Here is a 22,333-nt window from a genome sequence, read left to right as displayed (position 1 = left end):
GGGATGGCCTCTCTGCCACAGACGTCAGATCCTGGCAGGTCCCAGCACATGGGGCACACAGACGAGCGCTGAGGTCTCCTCCTTCCTTTGGACAGACCCACAGGACCCAGGCCCACAGAGCCCCGGGGGGACTGGTGGGCAGCTCACAGGCCTCCTTGGCAAAGCCACATCCAAGACTGGGGCCCACAAAGAGCCATGGGAAATACAGGCAGGGAGCCTAACCTGCAGCTCTTTATGGGTCAAGGAACTCTAGAATCTCAGAGACGCCTTGAGGACCATCTGTCCTAACTCTCTCATTTTACCAAAGGAAACGGAGTCAGGGAGGTCCTAGGGACACCCTATCTATGTGAGGGCAGGGGATCAGAGGAGCCTTACGCCTCCAGGATGGGGACACTGCCCGGCTCTGTGCCCAGCGTGCGCAGCTCCCAGGTCCGCCCGCATTCCTCTCTGGCAGTAAAGATCCCTGCACTAAAGGAGCCTGTCCGCCCAGGGCTCAAAGGCCCACACTCCCAGCTCAAGAGCAGACGGTCACAGCAAGACTTCAAGGAATGTCTGCTTCACGTCCCATAAATGGGGCGGTGGTGACAGGTAACCCCGGGCTAATAGTGGGAAAGCCTTCTCAAGGAGGTCCCAGGCCCCTCTGCCTCTGCGGCTCCTTGACTGTGTCCCGCATCCTTCTGCAGTGGGAGAGGGTGGCACTGAGCTGCTCCCAGGTCCCTGCTCAAGAAGGGGTTCCCTCAGACAGAAGACGACCCATCGTATTCCACTGGTAAAGCGACCTTGTTGGAGCCCCTCCACCACCCCTACCCCCACCCCTCTTCCTAGGCGAGCAGGCTGCCCTCGGGACAAGGCGGGGACTTCCTCCCCAACTGGGAACCAGGGCTTTGCCTCGCTTCCCGAGGCTAACGAACACTGCACAACAGCTGACAGACACGGCAGCTTGGTTTCTAATGGAAATTAATGTCCACGTGGAGACAGTCTCCCAGGACGTGGGTCCATCCTGCAGCTCTGTGAAGACGACTCAGCTCAGTCTTCCAATGGCACGTAATCAAAGTGGCCTTATTCGCTTTCCGGGAAACACTCATGGCCGTCTGGGGTCCCCAGCACTTCTGTGACCCTCCCAAGCAAAGCCTTCAGCGTACAAGCCTCAGCGCCCACGGCGACAGTGCTCAGAACCTCCAGCTGCACACACCAAATCCTGCCAAGCCGAAGCCAAGAATGCCTCCTGGCATCCCAGCCCCGCTGTCCGGGAAGACAGTCAACCTCACTTGTGGCAGTCACGTGTGCAGGAGACTCCACCAGGGCACCAAGCGAGGAGAGCAAGACGACAAGCAAATTTAAGAATGCCAGGAAGCGCGGGGAACCTCAGGCCCCACCCGCGACAGTGAAGTACTCACGGGGCCACTGAAGGACAGGAACAGCCGGAGGGCCACGTCCTCGGAGAATGGGGGGTGCCGGGCCACCAGGTTAATGAAGCGCCTCAGCGCCCTCCGCCGGGCCTCGATGAACTCCCGGTCGGCTGCAGGCAGAGCGCGCGGGGTCAGCAAACAGGCTGGGCAGCACCCCCACCCTAGCCCCCCGCGAACACGCTCCTGTGCGGAAATCTGCCAGGAAAAGCACGGGTCCCTTCTGTTTGAACCGACAGCGCCCCACCTCTCGCAGACGCCCGACAGGCAAGACGGGCACTGCTCGCCGTGAACACACGGGTTCTGCCGCCCTCGCCCACCGACCCGACCCAGCCCTCCCGGGCACGGCCCTTGTCACCCAGCACCCGGGGGCGCCCGCCCCGGCCCCCAGCTCCCCCAGCCTCACCTCCCAGCACTCTCTTGGGCGGCAGGGCCGGCACCATGCGGTAGGGGAACTTCTGCAGCAGCATCTCGTGGAAAACCACAAAGTCGTTGTACCGTCTGTACACAGAGGACTTGAAGCGCTGCAAGAGAAGGGCTGTGTGCTCAGGCTGGACCCCAGAAAGCTCCCCTGCTCTCCCTCCGCCACAACCCAGAGCCCGTGGGAGCGATGCGGCTCGGCGCCTCATCCTGCTCGCCGGGCCCCCCGAGGACAGAGCCCGTCCCCCCCGGCGGTGCTCACACGGCTGTCAGGCACCGCGTGGCGCGAACATCCTGTCCCTCTGCCCATCCCTCGGGCTCTCCCAAAGCAACCGCACTTCTCGCACGAGTCTGCACGTGCACAGCAGGGCCCATGCCCCCATCACGGGTGAATGATACCTCCGTCACTTCTTTCTGGGGGGCGCCCTCCCGTACGCGGTCACACAGCGCGGGGCGCGACAAGCACGACCATCTGCTGGGAGACCAGACGCTGCCCAGGAAGCCCGGACAAGCGTCAGACTCAAATTCCACCAGACATCCTGTCACTGACAGACCTGCGGGCTCCGTGAGAGCCACCGCACACGGCCGAGGAACCCGACCTGGCTCCGCTGTCAGAGCTCACACGACACACGCACGAGCGCGACCCTGGAGATCACACGCGCTGTACTGCGCTTAAGAAAGGCTGCTCCGTTTGACGCCGCCGACGAGACGCTCTGGGGAAGCAGGGCTGTGCGCACGGGAGAGGAGGGGCGGCTGCCAGGGCTTCGGGGCAGAGGGATGAACAGGTGGGACACAGGGGACTTCAGGCCCGTGAACACTCTGTGGGACACCGTGGCGGTGGACACCGTCGTCACCGTCCACACCCGCAGAACGTGCGCCCACCCAGAGGGACCCTCGCGCGACCGTGGTCTCTGGGTGATGACGACATGTCCGCGTGGGGCCATCAATTGTGACAAATGCCCCGTCTGGGGGACACTGATCATGGGGCAGCCTGTGGAGGGGGGTGGCACGGGGAGATGAGAAATCTCGGCTCCTTCCACACAATTTTGCTGCGAACCTCAAACTGCCCCCCAATTTATAACGTCCGTAAAAAAACTCCATATGCTGTACGAAGAGAACGGTGACGTCGAGTGGCCGCTCTGCTGGGGACGGCATGCGTCGTGCCACGTCCGTATCCACCGCGGCCTCTGGCGAGCAGGGTGCAGGACGGAACTGGCAGCCCAGACCGCGGCCCTGCTGCTGCTGGAGCAGCGCATCACAGGACGCAGCCCGGGCAGAGCTGTCTCCTTGAGAACACATCCGTCACCACAGACCCTGAAGGAACGGGCACCTGAACACGGTAAAGGGCCAGCGGCCAGCACCCGCACAGGGGAGGCCAGCCCCTGACGCCAGAGCCACCGCAGCCTCGACCGCAAGGCCCAGAGGGAGGAGACACGCCTGCACCCCTGACCCGCCCTCGCCCGGGGCAGCGGCACCCACACGTGCCCTAGAACAGAGCTGACTCACGACTTCAGTCTGCAGCTTGAAAACACCTTGAAACAAAAAGCCTGGATTGCTGACTCCCACAGCACACGCACACGGCCGCTCAGTTCGGAAAACACGCTTCCTCCCCGGGGAAGACAGAGACGCTTCCAGAGAAGCCCCACAGTGGGCCCCGCTCTGCCTGTCCTTGTCGTCCCTGCTAACACAGAGGAACTCCACCGGCCCAAGGATGCTGTCAGCTCAGCGATGACTTAATCCTCAGTTTCTGAATAAAAGCTCTCCCAGTATCTATTCTAACAGCACCAGGATATAGAAAGAGAACGGAGAAGGACGGAAGATTAGCACGGCAGATGTCACCGTGTCGCCGCACACACACAGCCAGGTGCCCAGCGCCTCCTTGACGCCGGTATCGGGGGGCCCCTAACAGCACAGAGTCCTCAGTGCGGAACAGATGGACCCACGCCAGTCCTGCTCTCCAACGTGACCCGAAGCCCATACTCTACGCTCAGGGATTTCCCACGACTGCAAAACCAAAACCACGTCAGGCTGGCCTGCGCCCGCGGTGTAGCAGACCGGGTGAGCCGCTCCGAGCAGCGAGCAGCATCCTGGACACAGGGACAGGGAGGGCACGCTGAGCTAGCGGGGGTGTGGCTGCCAGAACAAGACGCGGGGACTCCCTGGCTATGGAAACATCTGTTGGGCGGCTTGGCTCTCGGCGTCCAGTTTTGGATCTTCCCTTTAAGCCCAGCGCACCGACTCTCTCTGTAGCCCCTCTCCCCCCACCCCGCCCCCTCTCAGCAGGCACGTGCCGTTTGCCCCTTACCTGGCTGGAAACCTCGTATTCCACATGCTTCAGGAAGAGGCCCTTCTTCTCGGGAATGAGCTCCACCTGCACGGTGTCCCTGGCCAGCAGCTCCTGCAGGGTGTATGACAGCAGCAGCGGGTTCCCCTGCGGCATCTGCATTCGAGTGGGGTGTGGGTCCCTCCGCTCGCTGACCTGGGGCGTGGGCAAGTCTGGAGAAGAGAAGGTGAATGGCCAATAAAAACAGCTGCGCAGAAAGTGGAAGCTGCCACCGGCCGGCCCTCCTCTGGCCCTCGCTCCACCGCGTGCTCACTCAGCACCCGGACTGTGGCCACGTCACCCCCCATTCAGTCGTGCAGCGGAGCCGGCGCTCGAGGGCACCTCCTTCTGCTCCTAGCAATCGCCACGCCGTGAGGTGTCCACCCGCCTACGAATCAGCAAATACACCCACAGAGCCAGGACCAGCCGTATCTAGTTTTCAACTTGCGCAGGAAAAAAGTGAACTCTTTACAAGTTTCATGAAAAAGAGCCCTCCTTTTCTCTAGAGTCCAGAAGGAGGTTAAAACGAAAGAAAGCCATGTAATTTCTCTGTCCCGCTGTTTCTACGGTGAACACAACATTACTCCATGTGCCAAAACCATCATTCCATTCCAGGTAGGTAAAAAACCCACATGCCTGCCTAGAGCTAGGCTTCCCATCACAGAGGGCAAAGAATCACATCCTCAACCCTCAGCTTCCCCACAGACAAGGAGTCGCCCACACCTCACAGAGCAGCAAAAGACAGATCAGACATATCACAGACTAACAAACACGGAAGTCACACTAAAAAGTCAGTTTAGTTTTTATTAGTACAGAGAGTTCTAAAGAAACAAAGTTCTTTCTGGTTAAAAAACATAGTAAAGTTAAGGCACCCCACAGAGGGGGAGGGGTCTTACTCTAACCAACACGGCTATAAAGAACCACGACAAAATGCAGATTTCTTTCCTCTTTTTTCCAAATTCTCTACAACTTGGCTGTATCATTTTTCATGATTTGCTTCTTAAAACAACACTTCAAAGTAAGATTGTGGCTTACATTCTAAACAGAAGTAGTGACTAGATTATTTTCATCTGTGAAATTACTCAGCATTTTAAAATTTAAAACGTAGTTGCGTTTAATTGACCTTGAAGTTTAAAAAAGAAAATAAACTAAGGCCTCAGTGCTTACTCGGGAACCCCACGGGTCTCATAAAAGCCCCACACATGCTCAGTATTACGCTTACTAAAGCAGTAAGCTCCCAGGTGAGGGCACGTACCCCGGGGTGAAAACCACCCAGCGGGCACAGGAAGAAACAGAAGCAATTCTAGTTGTATTTTCTTCTCTTCTTTTACAACTGACATTCCTGTGACATCGTTATAACACGTAATACAATATAACTGACTAAACCGTGTATTGTGTAGACGTGTGTACATGTGCATGTGTGCACATGAGTGTGATGTGTGTGTGCACAAGCGAGGGCATATGTACAGGAGTTATGGATACACACGGCAGTGTGTGCACACGTCTGTGTGTGTGTACGCATACGTGGGTATGTGCATGTGCTTGAGTGTGACTATATGTGTATGTAGGGGTGTGTACATGTGTCAAAGTGTATGTGCAAGTGTCTGTAGACAAGTGTGAGGTATGTGAGTATATGTGTGGGTGGGTGTGTACGTGAGTGTGTAGGGGTGTACGTGTCTATGGGGTGTGTACATGTAAGTGTGAATGTGCAAGTGTGTGTATATAAGCATGTGTGCGTATATATATCATGGGTGTGTACATGTATGAGTGTCTGTTCATGTGTGTATATGAGTACGTGTGTATGTATTAAGAGTCCCCAATATCTCAATGGCCAAAATGTGGAGACCACAGCTCCAGAAGGTTCTCCCATCCTAAAAACCCAGCCCCTTTCCGTGTAAAAATATTTTGATGGCCTTAAACTGTGTTTACCCAGTCTCTTTAGGAACCACGTGTCCTTTCTGTCAATGAGCCAACAAGTGTTTCTCAAGTACCCACTCGAGTACAGTAAGGAACAACGCAGGGTCACTGAGCTCATTAATATGCAATTCAGCACACAGCTACGGACGGTCCCCAGTGCTGGACACAATCCGTGAGATCCAAACTGCAGGACGAATGGGAATCCCACTGTGACGTTAATTTTAAGAGCACCGTGATAATGAGGGAGGGGGCCCAGACGCCACGCCCGAGCACAGACTCCGGGGGGATGCATCCCAGCTGCTGGGGGTGGGGGGGCTGGCACGCAGAAGGGCCTTGCCAAAAGCTTGCCAAATGACTATCTGCTGACACTTACTGCATTTTCAGGAGTGAAAAGTACCATGTCTGGGAAAACAAAGTCTTGTGTAACTAGAGCACAGAATATGTGGAAAAAATGAAGCAAAAAGGTAACAGGGGAAGAACATTTCTTTTTTTTTCTTTTTTTCTTTTTTTAATTTATTTATTTATTCGACAGAGATAGAGACAGCCAGCGAGAGAGGGAACACAAGCAGGGGGAGTGGGAGAGGAAGAAGCAGGCTCCTAGCAGAGGAGCCCAATGTGGGGCTCGATCCCAGAACGCCAGGATCACGCCCTGAGCCGAAGGCAGACGCTTAACCGCTGTGCCACTCAGGCGCCCCGGGGAAGAACATTTCTATCACAGGAAAGATGCAAATATATATACATATCTGAGAAAGGACTTACATCTAGAATACATAAAGAACTCTTATAACAAAGTAAAAAAAAGACAACCCAATTTAAAAATGGGCAAAGGACTTGCACAGACACTCCTCCAAAGATAGACCAGTGGTCAGTAAGCACATAAAAAGATGCTCCACATCACTGCCCGTCATGGATATGCAAATCACAGCCATAGTGCGATAGCACCCACCGTGACAGCCCCAATTTAAGAAAAAGGACCAGTGAACACTGGCGAGGATGGGGAAAAGCCTCACACATGCTGGCAGAGGCTGCCTTCAGGAACAGCCCGGCACGTCCTCCCAACGTGAGAGGCAGAGCCCCTATGGGAGCCCACAGTTCCACTCCTAGAAGGACACCCGAGACGTGAACATGGATGTCCACACAGAGACCTGTGGACAAAGGTCCACAGCAGCATTATTTACAGGAGCCAGAGAGAGGAAGAACCCCAGCGCCCACCAGCCATCTGGGAACACATAAAAGCTTATCCGTACAACAGACTGTTAGTCTGCCATACAAAGGAATCCAGGACAGATTCGTGCTACAAGATGCGTGAGCCCTGAAAACATGGTGGTAAGTGAAGGAGCCAGACACAAGGACCACGCATGGGATGAGTCCGCGCACTCGCACAGAAACAAAGCAGATGGGTGCCTGCCTAGGGCTGGGGGTGGGCGGCAGCAACGACGGGAGAACTGGGAAACGAGGACTGGAAAGTAAGGGGTTTGCCTGGTGGGGGTGATGACACTCCCGAGTTGATCACGGCGAGGGGCGTACCACCCCGTGAACCCACCAACACCGCTGTGTTGGACACGTCACGTGACTGAAGCGTACGGTACACGAATGAGAACTATGAATGCCTTACATATAGAAGGTGGGCGACACCGGAAGTGGCAGAGTAGGAACCTCCAAAAATCCTCCCTTCGACAGAAGCAAAAATGGTCAGAACCCGCTTTTTCAGAACACTGGAAATTGAAGGTGTGTGGCAAGTCAGGGTACCTTTATCGATGTGATAATTAGTTAAGATAAAATGAAGCCATCCTGGGGGCACCTGGGTGGGGCTCAGTCGGTTAAGCGTCTGCCTTCCGCTCAGGTCGTGATCCCAGAGTCCTGGGACTGAGCCCTGCACCGGGCTCCCTGATCAGCAGGGCGTCTGCTTCTCCCTCTCCCTCTGCTGCTCCCCTGCTCTTGCTCGCACCCTCTCTCCCTCAAATAAATAAATTAAATCTTTTATTAAAAAAAAAAAAAAAGAGGCCATACTGGAGTAGGGTGGGCCCTCAATGCAGTATGACTGGAGTCCTCTTAAGAAGAGGGAGGACCGGGGCGCCTGGGTGGCGCAGTCGTTGGGCGTCTGCCTTCAACTCAGGGCGTGATCCCGGTGTTCTGGGATCGAGTCCCACATCAGGCTCCTCCGCTGGGAGCCTGGTTCTTCCTCTCCCACTCCCCCTGTGTGTGTTCCCTCTCTTGCTGGCTGTCTCTCTCTCTGTCAAATAAATAAAATCTTTAAAAAAAAAAAAAAGAAGATGGAGGACCACATGAAGATGCAGAGACCCGCAACACACAGGGGTGGGCACATGACGGCAAAGGCAGAGACTTGAGGACACAAGGCAAGGAGCGCGGAGGCTGGCCCGCCAACCAGACACTGGAAGCGGCAGGAAGGACACTCCGCTACGGGGTTCAGAGGGAGCACGGCCCTGCCCACACCTGGATCTCAGACTTCCAACCTCAGGGCTGAGAGACGTGCCTGCTCTTTCAAGCCACACAACACTCACACAAGAAACTTCACAGAATTCGTTCAGAGAGGTCGTTAAAGAACATCAACAATGATAATAAGCAGCGACAACCCGGGGAGGGAGGGAAATCTGATTTCCAGAGTTGCCACATTATATTATTTAAACTGTCCAGTTTACAACTAAAGTTCTAAGACATGCAAAGAAACAAGAAAACATGGGGAAAAAACCACCACCAGGAAGCTTCCTTGAGGAAGGCCAGGAATTGAACTCATTCGACAAGACCTTACATCAGCTACTTGTAACAGGTTCCAAGAACTAACGGGCACCATCTCTGAAGAACCACTGGAAAGTAGGAGAACCATGTCTCAGCAACAGAAAATACCGATAAACAGAAGTTGTACAAGTGGATAAAAATTCTGGATCTGAGAAGCTCAATAAATGAAAAATTCACTAGCAGGGTGCAATTACAGATCGGACTGGGCAGAGGGGGAGGCAGGCCAACGGAGACTGCCTGGTCTGGAAGACAGAAAGGAGAGAGAACGAGGATGATGGACACACCCTCAGAGACCCGTGGGGACGCCATCAAGCACACCAACATCATCATCATAGGCCCAAAAGGAGAAAGGCTCAGAACTAATATTTGAATGAACTGCCAAAATTTTCCCAAATTTGATTTTTAAAATCCCAGAACCCAAGAGGCGCCTGGGTGGCTCAGTCAGTTAAGCATTCCACTCTTGGGTTTCAGCTCAGGTCACGATCTCGGGGTCGTCAGATCAAGCCCCAGGTCAGGCTCCACACTCAGCGCAGAGTCTGCATGGGATTCTTTCCGTCTCCTTCCCGTCCCTCCCCGCCCCTGTGCGCACGTGCACGCACTCTCTCTAACAAATACAGAAATAAAATCTTCTAAAAAAAAAATCCAAGAACCCGGGGCACCTGGGTAGCACAGTCGTTAAGCGTCTGCCTTCGGCTCAGGGCGTGATCCTGGCGTTATGGAATCGAGCCCCACATCAGGCTCCTCCGCTGGGAGCCTGCTTCTTCCTCTCCCACTCCCCCTGCTTGTGTTCCCTCTCTTGCTGGCTGTCTCTCTGTCACATAAATAAATAAAATCTTTAAAAAAAAAATCCAAGAACCCAACTAAGATAAATTCCAACTAAGATAAACTCAGGAAGATTCACACCCGGACGGATCACAGTTGCGCTGTTCACACCGCCCAGAGACAGAGAGAAAGCACCAGGAGATCAGCAGCTGGGTAAGATGAGCAGCTGACTCCTCAGAACCACAGAGGCCACAAGGCGGTGGGATGGCACAAAGTGCCGGAGGACAGAACGGTCAACCGTGTCCTACATCCAGCAAAACCATCCTTCCAAAACGAAGGAGAAAATAAGACAGCCCCAGAAGACCAAAACCAGCGAATTCACCTTGGCACCAGCAGCCCTTCCTTGCGAGAACCAAATCCACGTGAGGAAAGAACAAGTGCCAGAACCACACTGGTAAACACAGAGGGCAGTATCAGCTTACTCCTCACTTGTCACTTCTTTTACTGGTTGACTTACAAGACAACTGTGTTAGGCAATCACCACAAATCGCTCTGGCAGCAGGCAATTCACAGGGATACAATCTGTATGACGATAAGAAAACGGGGAGCGGGAGGGAGCTGTGCAGCCACGACGTCTCCACGCACCACTGACGTTACACGGGTGCCACCCAAGCTGGACCGGTACACGTTAACACGTTAACTGAGACTCCCTGGGCAATCCCTAAGAAAATGCCCGAAACCATACCGTGACCCAGAGAGGGAATTTAAGCAGTACACTGGAAAACACCTATTTGATGCAAAACAGTGCGATGTGGGAAGAACGGAAGAAATATGAAAGTAATGAGGGGGAGATAATTTGGGGAGCACCAGGAAGTCTCTATTAAAACTTTTAAGTAAGATGGAGCTCTCTCTATCAAGAATGCACTAGTTTTGTTCTTTTCCTGATGGTTAAGGTAGGATAATATCCCAAGACAGAACATATGCTCAGTAATGATTACCAAACAGTCACATGCCGCCAAAGAATCTGAACTCTGACCACAGGAGAATCTAAAAGTCAGAACAAAACAAAACAAAACAAAAATTTTTTTTTTGAAGTCAGAATTCAAAGGCCCATTTTAAACCAAAGACACAGCACGCACTCTTGACGGGTCTCCACCATCCGTACAAGTTTCAGTCTTAAGAAAGCTTTGACCCCAAGTGTCAGTTTCCTGAACTGGGACATCTGTGTTTTTTAAAACAATGTTTAGGAGGGAAAACAGGTCATGTCAGATCAGCCACCTGTCATGTAATGGCCCACACACCACGGAAAGAGCAGGAACACGTGGAGGAAGACTCTGGTTTTCTGTGGGAGTAAATGTCAAGTTCATGGACAGGACCTGAACACTCACAAAATGGAAGGCACCCTGCGCGCCCACCCAGCCCCAACAGGCGACGCAGACGAGGAGAGAGGCAGCCAGGCCCCAGACTGAAGAGCTAACAGGATGGGCTTTGACGTCAGGCAGGCGTGTGCTGACATCCGGTCTCTCACTTCCTCGCCACGTGGCCCGGCACATGGTCACCTCCGAGCTTACCGTTTACACCAGGGAGAAGGGGGTAAGGACGCCTGCCCCTTACCCTCGATGCACCTCGATAACGGCAACAACCCCTCCGAGGCCCCTCTCGCGGGGTCTCCTCCCTGCCCGAACCCTTCTGGCACCAAACTTCTCAACCGCAGGCTTCGGACTGAACCCAGACGCTGCAGTTCAGAACAAGGCCTGGCCCTGGAACACCACTCGCTGCCCTTAGCCGCTGGGAAGGAAGCCGCTCTCACATCCGGAGCCCCAGGGCCGCAGGCTGACTCCACCTCGCCCCAACGGCCTTGTGGGAAACAGGAGACAGCAGAGCTGAAAATCACTCGCTCCTAGAAATCACTCAGTAATCCCCCGCCTCCCTTCCAGATTCCAGGTTTTGAACTCAAAAAGCCTTTGTGCATCCGTGGACTGAGAACTGAGTGCCCATAACAAGAGGTGTTCAGGGCGATGAGCTCCCGGCCAGCCCACAGACCTGGGCCTCGCACGTGGCAGGGGTGAGCTCGGGCCCCCCTCCTCTGGACACCTCACTACTATCAAATGGCCTGGCAGGTGTCAGAGAACCAGGCGTCACAGGGTGACCCCCAGGGCACACCTCTGCCTGTCCACAGCGCACAAAGGGTAACGATCAGCGCGCCATCTTCAATACCCCTTCGGGTCTGAAATTCTGCGATTCCCCAAGCCAGCTGTTCACAAACAGAAAGCAACGAAACATTGCACAAAGACGGCGATCTTTCCCAACACATTTCCATCAGAGCCTCTGGACGGCAGTCCTACTACAGGCATGCGCTTGGAGACGTCCAGCCCCCCGTGTTCCGACAGCAGCTATCAGCCGGGGCCGGACTCACGCACCACAGGCCAGAGCTCTGGGAAACCAACAGGATTTGCCCAGCGAGCCAGGCTGCCACACATGCCCTTGTTTCCTCTAAGCCAGCCTTAGCAAGCGCCGACTGCCAAAGTCACAGGCTGGGAGACCCTGAGCAGCGGCCTCGGGCCAGCCCCTCCCAGGAGGCCGTCCCCTCGGCACGCACGCTGACCCACGTGGAGGGGCTGCACGAAGCACGCACAGATGTCCCTAAGTCCGCTCAGCCCAGGCTCTCCCCGGGGTTCTCACCGCTTGCAGAGAGCCCCTCCCAGCATCAAGGGCTTTTCAAACCACAACAAGTCATCCGTCCCCCAAAGGCAGCCAAGGAGGAAGGTTCCTACTGCCTGAGTTTAGTAGGAGGGTGCACTGGGACAGTCTTCTTTTTCTTTTTTTTTTAAAGATTTTATTTATTTATTTGACAGAGAGAGAGAGACAGCCAGTGAGAGAGGGAACACAAGCTGGGGGAGTGGGAGAGGAAGAAGCAGGCTCCCAGCGGAGGAGCCTGATGCGGGGCTCGATCCCAGAACGCTGGGATCACGCCCTGAGCCGAAGGCAGACGCTTAATAACTGAGCCACCCAGGCGGCCCTGGGACATGTCTTCTGATGGACTCCAAGTTTACAGTTCTACCGCGACCACCATCCTCAGTGGCCCGTTCACCAGAATGTAGGATGACAAGAGCCAGCGAGAGATGACACGGTCTCGGGGCTAAAGTGTCCAAACGGAGTGTGCATCAGAATCACTGGGTGGGCTCCAACAAAGGTTGATGGGTAAGTAACACTTACCCAAAAAAAGATACAAAATAAGCGCTGGCCAAGATGTGGAGGGACCAGAAGCCCTGTCGTGGCAGGTGGAAATGCAAAATGCCGCGCTGTGCTAAACAGCCTGGCAGCTCCTCGCAGAATAAGCAGAATCCCCGTGTGACCAGCAATCCCACTGCTGGGTCTCTCCCGACAGGAACTGGAAGCAGGGACTTGAGGTGCTCGCTCGCCCACATTCACGGCAGTATGATTCCCAGCGGCCGAGAGGCAGAAGCACCCCACGTGTCCACTCACAGATGAACAAAATGTGGTCCATCCGCACCATGGAACAGTATTCAGCCTTAAAAAGGAAGGAACCCTGGCACCCGCTCCAACATGGATGAGCCTTGAGGACGTGGTGCTCAGCGAAAGAAGCCAGACACAAATGGACGCACACTGTGGGATCCCATTTATAGGAGGTCCCTGGACTCGGCAAAATCACAGACACAGAGAGTGGACAGTGGTGCCAGGGGGTGGGGGTCAGTGTTTCATGGGGGACAGAGTTTTAGTCTAGGAAGATGAGAAAGTTCTGGAGACAGGTGGTGACGGTCGCACACTAGCGTGAATGCTCTTAACGCCACGAAACTACACACCTGAAAATGGTTAAAATTATATGTCATGTACGTTTTACAATTGAAAACCCACACAGATTGCTGGGCTCCGCGCCAGAGTCGAGGGTGGGGCCTAAGACCCTGAGTTTCTAACAAGCTCCCAGGTGAAGCCACAGCTGGTCCAGGGGCCACAGTTTGAGGACCACGGACACAGGATGAGCAGAGGAAGGAACTCAGCACCTTGCCTAGACCCATGGCCCAAACCTGACAAAAACCAGGTAGGTGTTCATAAACACAGCCACCATGCTTTACTCACTCGTCAGAGAGGGCAGTGACCACTGGCATCCCTGATGACAACTCTTCCACGAAAATAACAGGAATGGAACCAGCAGGGGTCCCCAATTTTCAACAGGCACATTCCTCGTCAGGCTCACGAAACAGGTTTCTATCTCTGATCAAGAACTGTCGTAAGCTACTCTGTTACTCTGAAATTCGGCTGTCCTCAGGAAACGGAAGCAACGGTGTCCTCATCCTTACGGTGACCATGGCCTCAGAACTGAGAGCTCAGCATGCGATGGCCAGGGAGCACCGTGAACAACCCTCGGGTGGGCGGCAGACTCGGAGCTCAGATACACAGAACGTCTCACGGTCTCAGCTTTGCTACCCCTCGGATGCGGCTTTCTCTCACCAACTTATTTTATGTACCATTACGACATTTTTTAAATAAAGAAAACCACTCCAGGGAGCCTGGGTGGCTCAGTCCATGAAGTGTCCCACTCTCAGTTGCTGCTCAGGTCGTGAGATCCAGCCCCGCGTCCGGTTCTGCACTGTGCAGAGTCTGCTTGGGATTCTCTTTCTCCCTCTAACCCTCCCCCCTAAAAAAAAAAAAGAGAGAGAGAGAAAGAAAACCACTCCCCCCCCACAGCGAGCACACATGCGATTCCCCTTGCATACTCCGCACATGTACAGCCCCACAACAGACATACACGGGATTTTTTACACACGAAGCGTGTTTCCATGTGTGTGCGCAACCACGCTTCTCTTTCAAATTTCCCGTAAAAGCAAAACCCTCCTAAGCAGTAAGCCACTCAGTAAAACAATCACCACAAACACTGTTTTCCTTTCACTCAACCTCTGTTCTTAGGTACCTGATAAACGCATCCACGTTTGTTTTCGTTGTGAGATATTTCAAACGTACCTAAAGTACAGAAAATATCAGAATCCATGTACCCACCAAGGAGATTTCACGGAAGATAACACTGCCATATTTTTTTCTGAAAAAGATGTTAAATCCAAAAAACACATTACAGGGCACACCCCCCCCCTCCCCGTTTCCTATCCAACAGTGTCCACTGCCCTCCGGCCGAGGGACAGCACGTGCAGGCAGGCCTCTGTGCCTTCCCAGTGTCCGTACGCATCCGCACAGTGCAGGCGGGTACCGTATTTCACAGATACGACAAACGTCATCACCACTGCCCTCCGGCCGAGGGACAGCACGTGAACAGAGTGCACACATCAACTCCGCTCAGTCCGTGCACGGCAGCGTGGCGGCTCCCAGACACAGAGATGGGACACAGGCTCCCCACAGCCTTCTCCGTCTCGGCCACCCGCCCCGAGGGTGACTGCCACCGTCCAGCCCTACACGTGACTTTCGCCTGTTGTTACGTAAGTGGAATCAAGCTGTAAGTCCCCCCCCCACCCCGACTCTGCCTGCTTCCGCTCGGCACGATGTGTGAGGCCCGTCCGTGTCCCTGCGTGCCGCTGTCGCTGCTACAGACCCCACCGTGTGGTCAAGCCGCGGTCCATCTCCTTGTTCCGCTGCCCGACAGCCGGCTAGCTCCCAGGTTTTCCTCCGACACGTGGCACTGCTAGCAGTGCTTAGCACACGTCGTGCGGTGGGCGTGTGCGCTCATTTCTGTCAGGTTTGGGCCTCACAGTGAGGTTCCTGGGCCCCGGGACTTCACATGTCCGGCCAGGACTTCACATGTCCGGCCTGGCCAATACTTCCAGTCTTCCAGGGCGACTGAGCCGCATCGCACTCCGCTGAGCGACAGGTCTGGCTGCCTCACACCCGGGCCGCTCAGTATTTCACGCGCTTCCCCCTCACGTTCCAGTAGGGCCTGCACTTCTCTACCACGGTTGCCAGTAAATCAGCACTTCATCTTGATTTTTTACAGAACCACCACTGTTCTGTCCACCTAAGAACTGCTCCCTATAGTGACTGCACACTCTCTCAGGTATGCAACTAAAAATCAGGGAGCCATTCTCCCGTTAACTGTTCCCTGCTACTGAAAACGCGTGAAGAACAGCCTCATTCGCAAGACATTCTGCAGTATTTGTTCATTCTACCTTTAGCGTCAATCCCCAGAGACTGCTACAGTTTGCCCTGCTAATGGGCACTGCCCTGGACGGCTTCCACACACGCATGTTGAGTGAGACTTCCTTCAGAAACCCTCTTCTGAGCGTTGGCACAGTGACCTTGGCAATCTAACGCACGTACCACAGTGGCATTAAAAAGAGAAAACCAGGGCGCCTGGGCAGCTCCATCAGTTAAACGTCCGACTCAGCTTCGGCTCAGGTCAAGATCGCGGGGCCCTGGGATCAAGCCCCGCGTCGGGCTCCCTGCTCAGTGCAGAGAATTCTTAAGATTCTCTCTCTCCCTCTCCCTCTGCCCGCACTTACACATGCTCTCGCTCTCTCTCTCAAAAAAAAAAAAAAAAAAAAAAAAGAGAGAGAGAGAGAGAGAGAGAAAACTAAAATTTTGGCTTCCCATCTGTGGATCAGAATGGCAATCACGGAGGGGAATAGATCCTAATGCAAAGTTTCCTCAAACCCACCCCCCACCACCCCCCACCACCCCCCAAGCCGTTCCTCCAGCCGTTCTCAGCCGCAGACACTGCAGTCCTGCCGCCCCTCCGCTCGCCTCTCTGCAGCCACAGCAGGCGCCCTGCGCCGAGAGCCCACACGCTGTCCGCTCGTGTGCGGGGGCCGCCCCTCCCCAGCCACCCACAGAAAACGCCCTCACCTCCTTCGAATCTTGGCACAAACACCACTTTCCCATGACGCGTACTTGGTGACAACTACAACTCGCACCCTCTCCTCCCTCCACGTGCGAACACGTCACGGGCTCAGTACGTCTGAAAAGTGTCCACCTCCCACGACAAGACCATCGACTCCAGGACAGCAGGCCTCCTTACTTTGTCCACACTCTGACCCGGATGGTCAAGGACACCACCCAGCACACAGGGAGTGCTCAAGAATCATCTGCTACCTCAAAGAAAGGACTCAGAGTCACGTGAGCAAGAAAGCCACATACAGGAATCGAGGCCTGCTCTGCTCTCTTAGGCAGGGAAACACCCCCCCCCCCCCCCGACTCCGCCGCACCAACAAATCTCATCAAGGTCCCGCGGGTGACAGGAACCTTGCCTCAGTGAGCTATGGTGAGAAGTAAAAGCTGGCTAACACACAGGACGGCTCTCAACAGAAGCCCTGAGCAGGGACAGCCTCACGCTCGCAGTGCCTCCCCACCTCCACCACGGCCTCCTTGCCAATTTTCAGCTATATCCACTTTTCCCCGAAATAACATGAGCCAAAAACCCTGATTATATAAAGGCATAATGCGACATATGGATAGTCAACCCGCACAGCAAGAGAAGAAAGGTTTTCCTCTTCCTGCGATGGTTTAAGTGCTTTTACCTTGAAGCAAAGTAAAAATAAACAATCTCTTCAGGTCCTTCCAAGTCCTCTAGTACTTCTTAGCCGAGAATTTCTCAATTGAATCCTCTCCAAAGCTCAGTTCAAACACTCCTTTAACAATAAAGTGTTCCCAAAGCCCCGTTAAGAGTCTAGTGATCCTTTCTACTCTCCGGGTTGAATCTCCTTGCTGAGCTCCCTCAAGTTCTCACCCACGGGGCTCTCCCACACCCGAACACTCGCCACCTCCCCACCCCAGTTCAGGGAGCTCTGGCTCCCCGATGCTGCCCAGCACGGGGGTGGCACGCAGCACGTGCCGACTGTGTGTTCTACTTGATCAGGAATGCCGCCGGAGCCCTCCCTCACACCATACACAAGAACTAAAACATTCAGGTCCAGGGACCATTTTGAAAGCACTAAAACTACAAACTCTTAGCAGAAAATATGGAACTAGATCTTCATGACCTTGGATCAGGCAAAGCCTTCTCAGTCATGACGCCAAAAGCACAAACAACAAAAGAAAAAAAAGATCAACTGGACTTCATCAAAATTAAAGGCTGTCCTGCTGCTAGACACCATTAAGAAAGCAAAAGACAACCCACAGAATGGGGGGAAACACGGATGAACCGCCGATCTGATAAGGGGTATGTGTCGAGGATATATAAAGAAATTCTGAAAACTCATGTTGTTTTAAAAGACAAACTATGTAATTTTAAAAATGGATGAAGGATTTGAATACACATTTCTCCAAAACGGATACACAAAAGGCCAATACGCACATGAAAAGACGCCCAACCACAATGAGATTCCATTTCACACCCACTAGGACGGCCACAATCAAAAAGACAGGCGCAAAAAAGAGAGGCAATAACAAGTGTTGGTGAGGACATGGAGAAATTGGAGCCCTTGTACTTGCTGGGAAACAGTCCAGCAATCCCTCCAAGGGTTAAAGAGAGGTTACTACCAGAGCCAGTCATTCCACTGCTAGGAATGAAAAGTACATCCACACAAAAACGTGTGCAGGAACGTGCACGGCAGCATTATTCACAACAGCCAAAACGTGGCAACAGCCCGAATGTCCACCAACCAATGAACGGGTAAGTAAAATACAGTCTCAATACAATGGAACACTATGCAGCCATAAAAAGTAACAGCGGGCTGGTCCGTGCTACCGCGTGGATAAACCCTGACACTCAGCCAAGGAAGCCAAGCACGGAAGGACACATGATACAGGGTTCTACTGACATGACATCCCCAGAAGGGGCAAATCTGTAGGGACAGAGAGATTAACAGCCACCTAGGCTAGGAGGAGAGGGACTGGGGAACAAAGACCGTAATGGGCGGGGTTCCTCCCAGGGGAGATGACGGTGATGGCTGCACAATTCTGTGAATATACTAAAACCACTGAACTGGACACTTCAAATGGGAGAATTATGTACTGTGTGAATGAGATCTCAGTGAAGCTATTAAAAATGTTTTATGAATCCCCTCTCCTCTCTCCAGCTTGTGAATACAAACCGCTTCTCTATACCAGCGCCATGCCTGGAACATGGATGGCTTGCAATCCTGAATGAGAGGGGGGGTCTACCAAGAAGGGGAAAAACATCTACCTGTGAAGTCCTCTGGTTGTTCCAGGCACAAGCAGAAAAATCTAGCTGGCAACACTGTCACAGTAACTTCCAGTGGCCCATGGGGCCCGTCACCCCTGTGGCCGTGAAGCAGAACTGGAAGCAACCACTGAATGCCCAGAAGCAAAGAGAGTCGCCCTTAATAATGTATCTCCCTGCTCCCCTAACTCTTCCCACCAATTCAAAGGCAGGGACGAAGCTGGCCATCCGGACAGGGTGTGCGGTACCCACCACCATTCAAACAAGGGCCACTCCAATGAGTCTGGAACCTTACTGAATGCATCTCCTTAGTCCTAGAAAACCCTGTAAGCAGGTGCTTGGTCCCATTTTACAGATGTGAAAACAAGGCCCAGCTAGCAGCAGGGCCTGCCCGAGATCACAGAGCTGGCAAGCTGAGTCACTGGCCCAGAACCTCCACCAGGTTACGTGATGACGCCCAATCCTGTGTTCCCTCCCTGACTCACGGAGAGAGGGGAGCAGGGACAAGCACACCCCACGCCCGGGGCCAGAGGTCAGACGGTCTCAGCTCACATCCCCGACTCCTGTGTGACTGTGAACCAACAGCTCACCTTCCTCACCTCCCTCAGGTCTCGTCCCTAAGATGGGGACCATACCATCCACGTCACTGTCTGGTTGCGAGAGTTTGTTGTTTTTTTTTTTTTTTTTAAGAAAATACATGAAAGCATCTAGCATGGCGCCTGGTACTCAAGCTTTTCTTTTCCAAAGGAGCTGCAGGCCAGACACGAAATTTCCAATCAAACCACAGAGCGGATGAACTGCAGGCCTGGCTTGCTCGCTCCCGCGAGCACCGGGCTCTGCACCGCGACAGCAGCATCTTGCTCTGGTCAGGACCCGAACAACGCCTGAAGTTCCATGCTAATCACAAACAGATCGCGGGTGGTCCCTGGGATCTCAGGGACACGTGTGAACCACTCGCACACAAATAGGATATTCTCAGCTGTGAGTGGCTACTCCTTTCCAAGGGAGATGCAAGAGACCAAACCACAGAGGGGAAAAAAAAATCACGGGTCTGTTTCCTGAAGACATCACAAAACTGAAGTTGAGTGCCAAAAACAGTCACCTATCAGATGATTTCCTCTGAGTCAAACTGGAGCAAGAGGAACCAGCACCAGGGCCGCCAGATCGCTGCTTCTCCATGAATCTCACCAAACCTGCTTCTGAAAGGGCCCCATTCAAGTTGGGTCTATTCCTCAGAAAACCTCCTTGGTCTCTCACTTTTGGAATGTTTACATGTGGGGAGGCCCAGTGATTTTTTCCAGAGTTTAAAAGGAATACTAGTTTAGCTAATTTGGGGAATCTTGGAATAACTCACAGAGGAGGAGTTCAAAATTCCAAAAACAATCATGGTCTCTCTCTTTAACTAAATTCAATCTGGTTTTCGTTTTTGTTCTTTCTTGAAACCCTCACCCCGGGCCTGGTTGGTTCAGTCTGAAAGTGACTCAGGTTTTCTAAGATCTCTTGCCGTGAAAGCGAAAATATTCCAAAATATCCAGCAGGGCTAAGTGCGTCTCCATCCCAGGGAAGGCTAAGTAGAGAGCCTGCATTCACAACCAAATGAGGCCCCGCTAATAAAATTCCAAGCAGTCACTTGTATTATAAGCCAAGTGAGATACAATTAAATCCATTTGAACAAACCCTGATTGGTTTATGGAAGCAATCACAAAAAGTAAGACAAGGTCCCTGCCGTCCAGCTGCCTGCGGTAGACAACCAGGAATGCCATTAATCAGCCGGAGAAAGGAACGCCCCGGAAATTGGCAAGAACGAATTAGCAACTGTGACAAATGTCACAGGAAGACAAATACGTAGTCAGTCTTGCCCCCACAGCCAAATGTGCACTGAATGTGGAGACCTAGTTTTCCACGCAGAGAAGGCTGGTCTCTCCTCTGCTGTCTGCGGCCCAAGACTCCAGAATCCGCTAACTAGGATAATCGGAGTATCTTCGTTAGAGGAGGGAACTCGCCGTGCTTTGCGAGACTGTTTTTGAGCGTTGTCGCGTTCCGCTCAGTGGGAAACACACTCCTTTCGACATCGACCCCCAGTTCCCCAGACTGAACTGGGGGGCTCTGGTAGCAACGCGCGGAGCCTAAGCCCACATGCAAACCACGCGGGTAACAGCTCCCCCGTGAAACCACCGCCGCCGGTACACGCCTTCCTGCGGCCATCCCATCACGCCATCTAAAGTGCACCCCCTTCCTGAAAAGAGAAAGGCGACATCCCACAATGGTCTTCCGTGGTATTTCGAGAACGGTCACAGAGAACCACCCCACTGCATGTAAAAGCTTCCAGAGAGGGCAAGTTCATGGCCGGGAAGGCCGCTTCAGCGGACCCTGAGGGAGGCGCACGAGAGGCGGGCGCACAAGGCAGGCCCGTGGGGACCGCAAGGAGGCGACATCTGCCCCTTCCCAACCAGAGCCACGCACTCACCTGCGTGGGAATCCCACTCTCCAGTCCCAGGCCAGCGACTGGACCGCTGCCGCCTCAGTTCCCCATCCGTAAAGTGGGGTGACATACTACTTCCCTCGCAGGGTTACTGTGAGGGGGACGGCATCTCCTCCATGAGGCCCCGCCAGAGCGTCCGACGCAGAGGAAGCACCGTGCAAGGCTTCGTCATCGACACAAGCCGAACTCTACCCCGTGAAGAACGCCCTACATGCAAGCCCCTCCCAGGAAGAGGCAGAAGACGGGACACCTTCTACCTGTGACCGAATCCATCTCGGGAAACCCACCACGTCCACAGGTCACAGCTAACCTCTCCACTCCTCCAAGAGACTCCCGACCTCACTGTCCGTCCTAAGAAGGAAGATCAGCGGCGCACGAGACACCCGGAGATGAAGAACTGCACGCACAGACCTTCCTCAGAAGAGCTGCAAATGCAATCTTTAATCTTCCTTTGGTGCAAAAACCCAGCAGTGAGTGGCACTTCTCAGGAGCTGGGAGGTGACCTTACCATCGCAAAGACAATTACCCGTGCTAAGTCACGACTATCACCCGACGCCACAGGAGATGGCCTTGGCCAAGGACACCCTGGGAACAGCAGGTGAGGTTCCCAGACAGCTCTCCTGCTGTGACACAGGCCAGTGGCCCTCAGGTCTGAGTCCTGCCGGTCCCAGGGACCACTGAAACTGCCAGACTCACCAGCGCCAAGAATGTTCAGACAGAGACATTAGAAACAGTGGAAGCCGCGGGAGGGAGGGGGGCTGTCTCCTGCTGATTCAGTGGATTCTCCATTAGGAGCGGACGTTGACGTGATAAAATATGTATTCCACTATAAATACGTTTCCGACATTAACTAGAGAGTAGAAACCAAGAGAGTTCAAAATGCCTACAAAACTCGGGGCGCCTGGGTGGCTCAGTCGTTAAGCGTCTGCCTTAGGCTCAGGGCGTGATCCCGGCGTTCTGGGATCGAGCCCCACATCAGGCTCTTCCGCTGGGAGCCTGCTTCTTCCTCTCCCACTCCCCCTGCTTGTGTTCCCTCTCTCACTAGCTGTCTCTATCTCTGTCAAATAAATAAATAAAATCTTTTTTAAAAAATGCCTACAAAACTAACTTTAATACAAGACCCCTTGCGCCCGCCTCTGCTGGGCAAGCCACACCATTAGCAGGTGCACTTGGCATCTTGGGAT

The 22,333-nt window shown here is 53.7% G+C and overlaps 1 protein-coding gene across 2 annotated transcripts in view; it reads right to left on the bottom strand.

Annotated features, from left to right (window-relative positions):
• The window catches only part of SNX8 (sorting nexin 8), a 39,789-nt gene that overhangs the window by 11,401 nt on the left and 6,055 nt on the right, over window positions 1-22,333 (bottom strand). For both annotated transcript variants that reach the window (XM_026489000.4, XM_026489001.4), the window contains exons 2-4: window positions 4,132-4,322; window positions 1,813-1,930; window positions 1,398-1,519 (exon numbers count right to left, since the gene is read on the bottom strand). In XM_026489000.4, the coding sequence (XP_026344785.1) occupies window positions 1,398-1,519; window positions 1,813-1,930; window positions 4,132-4,322 (431 nt within the window). The remainder of the gene's footprint in view (window positions 1-1,397; window positions 1,520-1,812; window positions 1,931-4,131; window positions 4,323-22,333) is intronic.

This window comes from Ursus arctos, unplaced genomic scaffold (genome assembly GCF_023065955.2).
Source record: "Ursus arctos isolate Adak ecotype North America unplaced genomic scaffold, UrsArc2.0 scaffold_2, whole genome shotgun sequence".
Classification (NCBI taxonomy): Eukaryota; Metazoa; Chordata; class Mammalia; order Carnivora; family Ursidae; genus Ursus; species Ursus arctos.
Note: the sequence above shows the minus strand (reverse complement) of the source record. Positions and strands in the feature narration are given on the sequence as shown.